This window comes from Perca fluviatilis, chromosome 22 (genome assembly GCF_010015445.1).
Source record: "Perca fluviatilis chromosome 22, GENO_Pfluv_1.0, whole genome shotgun sequence".
Classification (NCBI taxonomy): Eukaryota; Metazoa; Chordata; class Actinopteri; order Perciformes; family Percidae; genus Perca; species Perca fluviatilis.
Window position 1 is genome coordinate 3,692,815 of NC_053133.1, and position 11,874 is coordinate 3,704,688.

Genomic DNA, 11,874 nt, shown 5'->3' on the forward strand with positions numbered 1-11,874 from the left:
GACAGGAAGCCTAACCTGACAGCAAAGAAATCCTATTGGCTCATTGGATTGTCACTCCACGTGGTTAGTTTTCAGGGGTTCCCGTTGGCTGATGTGGCTGTCAGTTGTCGGTGACGGTGCGGGTGATTTTCCTGGTGCGCTGTTGCAACAACGAGAGTGGAGTTGTCTTGAGCATGACGGGGAGGTTGTAGCCTATGGCTTGTGTAGCTTTATTAGTTAGCGTTAGCCACATGTAGCCTATGCTAACGTATAGCTGTTCACTAGCTTTTGAAGCAGGACGCTCGCTAGCATTCCAAGGGGATATAGGCTAAATTACAGCATATGCTACTTTTTTAAATAGCTATTATTAGCTGTTATTTTTGGGAGCATATTTTCAAAAAAACTGGACCGTCTTCACTGGTGTTGGATATTGGGCGCATCCACAAGTCATTAGACTACCGCTGGATACAAGTTGGTAGGCTATTTCAAAAGGTAGGTAGCCTATTAACGTGTAGCTGTATCTCCATTCACCGTCACGTTAGTCAATCCAGCTAAATGAAAAGCCGTTCCAAAGTGTCCCCTGTTTGGTAACATCAATGAAGGTCAACGTGTTACAATGCAGCAACGGTAGGCTACAGATACAGCCTAGTGGAGGACACCTGTCTCACTGAAGAATCGGACAGTTGACCAAGACGTGTTTATTAAAATGTGTTTAATTGACATTACTGGTCAAGACCAATAACGGTAGGCTATTTTCTACAAAAGGAAGAGCCACTTTTCAAATACATTTAACACACTAGTTAAGATAGACTTTTCGTTGTAGGCTACAACTTCTGACCTCCAGTAGGCATTATGCATAATAATGTAGGCTATCACGAACTGTCGGTATATTTATTTTTGCGAAAGATTGAAAAGATTGTGATGTGTTTTCTCAACATATATGAGCTGCACAGCCAATACTATGTTGTCGTTGGGCCTGATAGACTAGAGAAGTTACAGTAAACAGGACTTTATTTAAATGCTCTCTGAAACCTTTGAAAGTTTGTAAAGTTTGAATTATCCTATCCTTTTTTTTAACTCATTAAATAGCCTCAAATATGCAATATCTGAACATTGCTTAAAATCGTTTTGAAAATCAATTTGTATTGTGATATAAATGATATCAAATAATGTATACAGTAGAATTTTAGCTTCAATTATTTCTGCATGGACATGCAGTTGGAAATTCAAAACAAGTCTGGTAAAATGGTACATCTATTAGTGACATTTTCAGTCAAACTTCGACCCTAAACAATATATGTTTTGGTCAGGTTAATAAGATGTTTTGTTTTTAAGTATTTGTTTTTATTTAGGAATATATATATATATGGTGATATAAAATATGTCTCGCTACATATCTTGTTAACAACTCTTAAATAACCAAATAAGGGATCCTTATCAAAAAACATTTGTTTACATTTGAATTAATATGGGCTCGCATACGGCTGGGTGATATTTCAGTACAGAGCCCGGCCGATAAAGGATTTTTAAGGCCGATATCAATACAAATATTTGGTGATTTAAAAATCTGATATTCCGATATATTGGCCGATATATATTAAAAAAACAAAATCCAGAAACGCGTAACAAAACAAACAGATTTCCCTAACATTAGTTATTTGTAGTTATTTATGAGTCCTCACTAAAATAATATAATAATGCAGTTTAAAAATAAACAGGTTTGTTTTATTTATTACGTTTTTTATTGTTTTATTACACAACAGAACAGAGGGACATCAAAATATATTAAAGTTCTGATAAATAAAATGCATAAAAATACAAACTTAAGATATGAAAATTAAAGTCCTTTTGAACAAAAACACAATAACAACAACAAAAGTCAAAGAGTGTTGCCAACAGGGACGTTGTAGAGCGCCCTCTGGTGGTCAGACTATACAACGCCAACACTCAGAACCTGGTTGAAGGCTCTTTCGTCCATTTTTATTTTTTAAATATTCATTTATCGGCCATTATAAACGCAGATATCGATAGTTTGGAAAATGCCTAATATCAGCCGATATATCGGCCCGGCTCTAATTCAATACAAACAATCAATCAATCAACATTTATTTATATAGCAATTTTTTTACAGCAATCAGCAGGTATCCATAGTGCTTTACATCAAGAACCATGAATAAAACAGCATAACCTACAATAAAAAAGAATAAAAACATAGAAAACAGTCAAATCAGAACAGGTTACATAGAAACAGGAGGAGGAGAGGGATATTGTCACACCACTACTACGTTAAGTTTTGAGTTTGGATGTAAAGAGAGCTATGTCTGTAATAGTGTGATTGTCAGGGGGTAACTTGTTCCAGAGTCATGGGGCTGCAACTGCAAAATAAACCCAAATTTCTGACATAGAAACTTTTTGAAAATGGGTCAAATTTGACCCGAGGACAACAGGAGGGGTTAAGGCCTTGAACACAAACATGAAAACCTCAAAATGGATTCTAAAACGCACAGGGAGCCGATGGAGGGTGTAGAGAACGGGGGTGATGTGTGCATGTCTACATGCATTTGTTAAAAAGCGAGCAGCAGCATTTTGCACACATGATGATTTAGGGCTGCTCGATTATGAAAAAAATATATAATCACGATTATTTCGGTCAATATTGAAATCACGATAATTTAACACGATTACTCGTTGAGTTCTGGAAAGATGTTGCAATTATTGAACTTAAAATTAACAGTGGAAAAAGTTAAATAAATCAACAATAAAAAAACACAACTGTGAAATTTTACTTTTCCTATTTAAACTAAAATAAGAGTTTATTTGCTAAACATAATGAGCTAAATGATTGTTTTTCTCGATTATTCTGTTTTTGTGATCATTGGGAGCCGAAATCATAATCACGATTAAATTTCAATTAATTGCACAGCCCTATGATGATTTATCGTCTTTGAATGGAATCATATCGTGATGAAATCATATATCGAGATATTGTGATATGATTACGTTGTCTAAACTGATAATAACAAGCACACCCTCACTCCATATTCTCAGGAAATATGTCGTGAAACATTTTAGGGAATATCATTTGAAGAATTGCAGATTTGTTTTAACATCACACTATATTACATGTAAACATAGTCTATCTATCTATCTATCTATCCATCTATCTATCTATAATTTCACTTGAAGCTGTTTACAACATTATTGATGATTATGTATCTTAAATCTCATTGAAAAAAATATTTTGTGAAAGCATAATATTATAGTCAACCTGACAATATCATTGCAATATTGATATTTGGTCAAGAATATGATGATGTTTGATTTTTCTCCATATGGCCCAGCCCTATACGCTCACATGTTGTTATAAGATTATTTTTACTCTCAAATTTCAAGATTGGTATCGTCCTTTTAACCCTTGTGTTGTCTTCTCGTCAACCATGAAAAAAACCCTTGTGTTGTTTTAGTTCCTTTTTTCTTTTCAACTTCAACTTTGTCTTTCAACTTCAACTTTGTCGTTTTTTTCTGATGTTTTTGTCACTTTTGTAATGTTTTGGTGACTTTTCCCGACGTTTTTGATGTTTTTTCCCGGTGTTTTTGATGTTATTTTTCATTGGTTTTGTTTCTCCTCCCATCGTTTTGTCATCTTGTTATTTTTTGTACGTTTTCTGCGCTTATTTCGACGGCCCATATTTTCTGATATAAAAAAAACTTTGAAAACTGGGTCATATTTGACCAGAGGAGCGCATCAATCACACTCTGGTCACAATGCACATCTTGCAGCTGGCTCTCATTTAAACTAGTGCTCCAACAGTTAGTTAGTTTAGTTTAGTTAGTTAGTTAGTAAGTAAGTAGAGGTGTGACCAGATCTCGTCCCACGAGCTATCACAGCTCTGTGCCGGCTCCAAAAAACTGAAGAAACGACAACCATCCCAAAGCAAAAGCTCTCCGTCTCGCCAGTGACTCACACAATCCTACAGCAGGTGTAGCCAGTTAAAAGATACATTCAGCGGCAAATCAGTGTATTTCATTTTTTTTTACATTTATTTTCAAAAAGGATGTGCAATAAACCACAGTTGTGCTAATGGTCACACAGTTAAGTGTTTGGACAACTTCATAAATGGACACCCCGTGTTTCTTGTCCGTTTGATGTTGGCAAACACAAGTTGCTTCTTCTACGACAGCGTTCTAAGGCCATTGTAGGAAAAAAAACAAATGTTACGGACCCGGGAGAGAGGGGTAATATTCTGAGGAAAAACTCTATTTCTAAGATTAAAGTCGTAAATTTACGGAAAGAAATCTGTGATATTCTCTTAGATTAAAGTGGTCAATTTGGAATTGGGATTAATTGCTTGTCTGCAATTTTCACACTTTGCAAAGTCACCCGGTGGGCCTGATTGGACCCTTTGGCGGGCCGGTTCTGGCCCAAGGGCCGTATGTTTGACACCCCTGAAGTAGAAAGTACGGAGAAAATCAAATATCACTATTTTTGACCAAATACAGGAATGTCGATCGATACTGGTATAATATCCATATATTGCCCAGCCCTACTGCTAAGCAAAATGTGTTCAACAATCTGTTTTTATCATTAATATGCTAGCTGCACTTTCACAGTTCTAAAAAGAAACGTCCATCCCAGTTCCCCCACAGTCCAAGTTCTTGTTTTGTCCAAGCAGCAGTCCAAATCCCAAATGTAATCCGATTACTGTGGAATCAAACAGAGTCGTGCAAAACTCCTCAACTCGGAGAACAAGACACAAGCAAAGGTTTTGAACTTTTCCTTTCAAAATGACTTAAACTATTACTTGGTTATAAAATATTGCTAAACATTCATTTCCAGTAGAATGGTTAATTGATTAATCAATTAATTGTCCATGCCCTAAAATGAATGTTTTATTGTTGATCCATTTTAATCCTACAATATAAAAAGCAAATATGTGAGTTCTCCTTATAATCTACTTCCTTAACCAACAGAATCTTAAAATCACTGGTCTTCAAAATAATGTCTTCACTTGAGTCTTTTCTTTTCATGCCACTCTCTACTTCTACTCCTCTACATCTCAGAGAGAAATATTGGACTTTTTACTCCACTACGTTCATGTGTTACAGCTTTAGTTACTAGTTACTTTACACATTAAGATTTTTGCACAGCAATCTGGGATGGAAGAAAAACGTGCTCTGGTTTATTGGCATTTCTTTAAACCAATCACAATAGTCTTGGGCGGAGCTAAGCGCCGGACGGAGCCCCGGTGCCTCTGCTAAATAGCCTCAGGAAGGAACTTGTTTTGGTGGAACGTGTACGATCAAAGGTTGTTTTAGTCGTGCAACAGAAAACTCAGATTGGACAGATAGTCTAGCTAGCTGTCTGGATTTACCCTGCAGAGATCTGAGGAGCAGTTAACCATAGTCCTCACAAATCCACCAGAGGTTAGAACGCCAACACAAAGAGGAAAATGAGGGACATCCGGCAGAATTTTCGGCAGCACCGGAGCAATCCTGGAAGTGAAATCATCTCACACACACACACACACACACACACACACACACACACACACACACACACACACTCACACTCACACTCAGTCACTCACAAAAGAAGTAATCCATGACCCTTGTGCAAAAACTGAACCTGTTTGTATTGCCCATCTTTTACACAGATCCAAATGGATAAAAAAGCAGGAAAGGTTCGGAATCAGGACATCAACCCATGCATCGAGGTAAGCTGACCGACTCTTCACATCCTGTGTTGTGTCAAACATCTGCCTGCTGCTGGGATGTGACCGTAGCCATGTTTCCATCCATACGTCTTTATGGGAATTGGGTAACAATCCAATGAAAAACGCCTTATGTAAACGGTAAAATTCGATTGAATCCCAGGAATAGCCACACAAAGTTTGTACGTTCGATCTCATTGGAGTTTATCTTAATCGGTACACAGCTTATGTGATAAACGCTGACGGAAATGTTATTTGCGGAATAAATAAGGAATTGCAGTTGACGTTTTAGGTAATTTTATGGTTGCAACCTGCTGTTAAAACAAAGAGGAAGAAGTTTTAGGTCATTTCTTTTTTTTAAATATACTTTTTGGACATTTTTAGCCCTTTATTGACAGGACAGCTGAAGAACTGAAAAGGGAGAGAGTGACATGCAGCAAAGGATCTCGGGTCGGAGTCGAACCCGGGCCGCTGCGTCGAGGAGTAAACCTCTATATATGGGCGACCGCTCTACCAACTGAGCTATCCAGGCGCCCAAGTGTTAGGTCTTGGTATTTGGAATTTCCGCTTTCTTTGCAGACACGGCGGGTATCAACAAAGGCAGATATGAGTGGACGACCGAGGAGACGAGAGAGTTTTTAAATTTCATTTACAATAGCCAAACAGCGGCTATTTCAAAACCTTTTGCAAAAACCTAAGAAATGCCATCATTTATCATCATTGTATTAGTCTAGCTTTGTGTCGCGAGCACACGGTTTATAAATGTAAACTCAGATGCTGTGTGATTCAGTGCAAAAATGAATGGAAACACCTAAACCCTTGTGTTTACTGGGTCAAAAGTAGTTTTTTTTCTTCAACATTTTGGTCATCTTTTTCGACCCTTTTGTGGCGTTTCACGATGTTTTTGTCCCTTTCTTCGGCGATTTTGTCACTTTTCCCGACGTCTTTTAAGCTTCTCCAGATGTTTTTGTCACTTTTTTTCAAAATTTTTGACGATTTTTTTAATGCACTTTTTAATGTTTTTTTTTCCCCCCACGTTTTTGATTATTTTTCTGACATTTTTGTCACTTTTTTCAACCTTTCTTTTTTATTTTTTTCAAATGCTATAAAATTGATTTAAACTAAAATAAATAATAAATCAATGAAAGCGCTGGAGTGATCATTCATTTTACTTGTGTACGGAAACCATTCACAGTATTTCTTTTTTTGACAATTTGGTTCAAATAAAAAACCCAAATTTCTGTTGTAGAAACTTGTTTAAAATGGATACAATTTGACCCGAGGACAACAGGAGGTTTAAAATGTCTCCAATCTGTTCGATATACCAATGTGACCGCAAAACGGCATGTGACGTCATCACAGGCTTTTATTCACTTTAAAACCGTCGGATGGATAAAAGCGGATGGAAACACAGTCACTGTGTCTCCAAAGTTTCTAATCCGGTTCTGTTGTCGGAACTTCTTCTCTTTTCTTTCAGGAAAGCGATGCCTCCCAGAAGTGTTTGAATGCCTACAACTACGATAAGAGCATGTGTTCGGCGTACTTCCAAAGCTATAAGAGCTGTAGGAAATACTGGGTGAGTGTTAGATCCCAGCGTCAAAGAGACCAAACTGAGGAACGGGTAGGGAAAAAAGAATTCACAGATCTTAAAAAAAAGACGAGAGTTGGATGCAGGGAAGGCATAGTCCTCTTCAGGGGTGGAATGTAGCTCAGCATGTTGTTGGCCAAGTGCCAGTGAAATAATGAAATGTATAGTCCGACCAATAATCACTTACATAATTACAAGTTGGCATATCTAAACAAAAAATCAACAATTACCATCAACAATCATACGTCTTAAGATCTTAGCTGATGTTGGCAATTCATTGCGGTTTAAACAAAGAAACCATGATTATATAAAAAAATTGACAATTGGACAATTGTGTAATACTTGCTACAGGCCTATCTGCAACACGAAGAGAACTGGGCACATAGGGAAAGATAGAGGAGAAGGAATTAGAAAAAGGAATTTAAAAAAAGGAAAAAAAAATAGTTTCAAGCAATTGCTGTCCTGTTTTCACCAAAAGGATAAAAAAAGTTCTCAAATTGAAACATGGAAAAGTGTTTTGTTTTTGTTTTTTATTAGAGCTCTCCAGCGATTTAGTATTGCATTTCCCCTAAGGTTGTGGGACTCACAAGAGACAGATTTTTGGAGAGAGTGGTCAAAGTTGAAGCAACAGAGGCCGAGATATCTCGACTTTTAAACCTCTTTCAGACACGTACCTCTTAACAGATGTGGCGATGAGTTGACATGTCTGAATATGAACTAGACTCACCCGGGACATCTCTGTAGCCCCTTTAACACACCTCAAGTCTGAACTGAACGCTGTCCCATTCATTTCAAAGTCCCAGCAGTGCCCTGTATACCCTTGAATACGCAGAGACACAAACTACCACTGTTTAGAGGCAAAACATGTCAACCCCTTCTGAGTGAAGTATCGTGGTGCTGCAGAGACCTCCCATCTTACAAATCCTATCCTACAGATCCTCACAAACATCACAATATAATTTACATTTATTTTTTATTTTTTTCAATTCAGATGCAATATCAGTCAAAAACAATGGCAATCAGATTTTTCCTTATATCGGGCAGCCCCACCATTGATTATAACTTGTTATGGACAAAGATAGTGAAATCAGTTTAATAAACTCTGAAATCCTTTGAATGAGCTAGTTAGTAGTAGAGAAGATTCTTCTATGTTTTCCCTTGGTTGCAAGTTGTTTCTTTCATGCTGTGAGCGAACAGGAATGAAATCGGAGTTCCAACTCAGTGTCTTGCAAAGTATCACGTAGCATTGTGGCTTTTTCTGCAACAATCATGTCAGATTAAAGACATAATGAACATTTATGTAATGGACACCTATGTCGGAATGAAAAAAGCCATTAATTAAAGTGCTCATACTATGTTTCTGACTGGCTAGTAGTCCTTACCTAGCTACTGTCAGGGCACACCTTCATACTCTGCTTCTGACTGGCTAGTAGTCCTTACCTAGCTACCGTCAGGGCACACCTTCATACTCTGCTTCTGACTGGCTAGTAGTCCTTACCTAGCTACTGAAGATGTGCGACTCCCAACAAAGATGGAACAGAAGTGAGATGTCTCACTCTGTAGCTAAAACAGAGAGCTCAAGACACAGGGTGAAAAGAGGAGCTGCAGCAATGTGCAGTACAACAAATATATGGTGTTTTCTGAAAATTAAACCACATAAAACCTATTCTGATATAACCTCTAAATACAATTATGAACCTGAAAACGAGCATAATATGAGCACTTTAAACGGCTAGACATCAGAAATGTTACATATTTTATGTCTGAGGGATTTAGTTCCTATATGCGTCCCTCCCTATATGATGCAGCTTTTTACTAGGCGTGGGCCGATATGAGATTCTGACGGTATAACCTTTAGCAAAAATACATCACGGTATTACGGTATCGCAATTACAGCTTTAAATGTATTATTTGTTTTCACTGTCTGGGTAAAAACCCATTCTTTTTCAGTGAACACAATGTATTTTATTTTTAAACACACTGCATACTGGCAGGGAGAGGGATTACTTAACTGCACAATACCTTGAAGCCGGTAACAGGCCCATGCCTACTTTTGAACATACTTGTATTATTGTAAATTAGGTGTGAACGTGTTTGTAAAATTGTATATTGTGATGTTTTGTACTCCATTTGCATTGCATATTTATTGTTTTACCCACCTGCCCAGGGACTACGGGAGGTAAATAGCAACCTGGTACAATGCATTTCTCCTTGTCCTCATACCAGGTTATTGTTTAATTGTGTATTGTCCCTGTTTAAATAACATGACATTGCCATTACATCCAGAAACCCTGTTTACTAAGCTTCCCATAATGCTACAAATGGCATCTTTTTTTATTTGTTTGTTTTTTTAGACCCTGTCTGCCTGCCATATAAACCTCACACCTCCAGTTTGTAAAGCAGGCTTTCGGTTCTCTGTCGTCTCTATGCCCCGGCTGAGATAACCCTGATGATGTCATTATTGTCTCAGACTGGACTGAAGTCTTCCAGAGCCACAGAAGACATCATGCATGCATGGGAAATAGACCATGGCATGGTAAATTGGTAGAGTAGCCTTTTAATACAAACGAGTAGGGGTGATCTGGATCCATATCAAACAATCTGCAGAGGGGGTGGCCTCTAGCTCACCCAGTAAGAGCGTTCGCCCCGTGTTGGCTGAGTCCTGCAGTGGCGCAGGGTTCGAATCCGACCTGCTGCCCTTTGCTGCGTGTCATTCCCCATCTCTCTCTCCCCCTTTTCTATCTATCCACTGTCTAAGAGAAAAAAAAAAAAGAGAAAAAGCCCCAAAAAATAATCTTAAAAAAAAAAAATCCGCAGAGATTCAATGTTATCAATACAAAGTGAAAATATCGATACCTATAGTCATCTTTCAGATGTGCCTTTATTTTAAAATTTGCACTTTATATTTATTATTCTCAGAACATCTGGCCAAAGGGCTAGAGTTGAAAATTAGCTGGCTGGCTAACACTGTCACATTTACAGAAATGTTGATGAATATGCATTGTCCTTTTTATAGATAAAATAAATGAAAATGAATTTTTTATCAAAAAGAGTAGTTTGCTTTTAATTGAAATGTCTGGAAGAGCTTAGTAATGAATATTCAAAATGTATTTTAGTTTTTTCTTTTTTTTGTAAATAAATCTAAATGTAAACTGTGTGCGGTCTATGTATCGTCTCGTATCGGTCGCAGGCCCCTGAATTGAATCAAAATGAAATTGTATCGTGGCAGACTGTGTGAAATCAGCAAATATCGTATCGTTGTTCAAAGAGTCAATATAATATCGTATCGTGATTAAAAACGTGTGATTTGCACCCTTTGTGTCTTTTGTAAGGCTTTTCTACTAATACTGGATACCAATGGTAGCAGCTAGTCATACAAGTATTATTTTTTGTTAACCTTTTTTTTTTTTTTTTTTTTTTAAACAAATGACAAAACATACAACTCTCAACATTAAGCTAGCTTTTCCATCGTTTTGGACACAGATATGGTGATAGTAATTGTCCAAAATGATGTGAAATTGCTTTTTTTTTTGAAAGGAATGACCCCTAAACCCCTGGCAAATATGGACGCCTAAGTCTTCCACAAATTTTATTTTTTTTAAATGAAGGCCAATGAATCCTTTTTGTGTTTGTTTTTCCTCGCAGCACAACATCATGGTGCAGAGGAGAAGAGACGGCGTGAGGCCCGACATGCCCACCGCTGCAGAGAGGCAGGAGATGCTCGCCACTGTCGGGGGCAAACCGTACTGAGAGTCGGCAGGGTGACGCAGAGACACTGGGAGGACATTCTGCCGATGCCAAGGACTGACCTGTCCTCAGGCTGTCTGGGTGTGACCATCTGGAACGGGTCTCTCCTGAAATGAAAGGGATAGAGAGGGAAGTCGCAGAGCGACGAGATATAAGATGCATTATTTATTGAGGTTAATAACAACGTGACGTGAAGTGACACGACATGAAAATGACCCGTCTGAAATAGGCGGCCAGCGGCAGGCTTTTATACCAACAGTCTGCATCCGCTGAGTCAGACTACTGCTGCCCCAAATCAGTTAAAGAGAAGCTTCGCCACCAGACACCAGGCTCTTCACTGTGGCAGCCTGTCCTGGTCAAGCAGCACCACAGCTGCACAAAAATATAGAAACTCATAAGGCCTGATATCTATCAAATAGATTTTGAGACGTATTAAGGACCTGCAGACACCCTGCGATTTCACTTCTTATGTACTTCATGTTGTCAATAGTTGTAAAAACTGCTGTAATTGAAATAAACAATGTATTTAACAATTATTTGAATTCAGCATTTATTTTTCAACTAATCTCTCATGTAAAGAGAAGATCCTCTCCATTATCTCTCTGCAATCTCATTTCTATGAGCTGAAGAAGCTCATCTCTCTCTCTTACAGGTGTGTGTGTGTGTGTGTGTGTGTGTGTGTGTGTGTGTGTGTGTGTGTGTGTGTGTGTGTGTGTGTGTGTGTGTGTGTGTGTGTGTGTGTGTGTGTGTGTGTTGTGTGTGTGTGTGTGTGTGTGTGTGTGTGTGTGTGTGTGTGTGTGTGTGTGTGTGTGTGTGTGTGTGTGCTTGTGTGTGCTTTTTCCACTCATG

At 38.1% G+C, this 11,874-nt stretch overlaps 1 protein-coding gene across 3 annotated transcripts in view; it reads left to right on the forward strand.

Annotated features, from left to right (window-relative positions):
- Positions 1-11,561, forward strand: part of chchd7 (coiled-coil-helix-coiled-coil-helix domain containing 7) — a 33,956-nt gene extending 22,395 nt beyond the window's left edge. For 2 of the 3 annotated variants that reach the window (XM_039789982.1, XM_039789983.1), the window contains exons 2-4: positions 5,634-5,693; positions 7,168-7,266; positions 10,924-11,561. In XM_039789982.1, the coding sequence (XP_039645916.1) occupies positions 5,640-5,693; positions 7,168-7,266; positions 10,924-11,028 (258 nt within the window). In that variant the 5' untranslated portion in view covers positions 5,634-5,639 and the 3' untranslated portion in view covers positions 11,029-11,561. Of the gene's footprint in view, positions 1-97; positions 472-5,633; positions 5,694-7,167; positions 7,267-10,923 lie in introns of those variants that run through there. The other variant, XM_039789981.1, reaches the window with a different exon arrangement.
- The last annotated feature ends 313 nt before the right edge of the window (positions 11,562-11,874 follow it).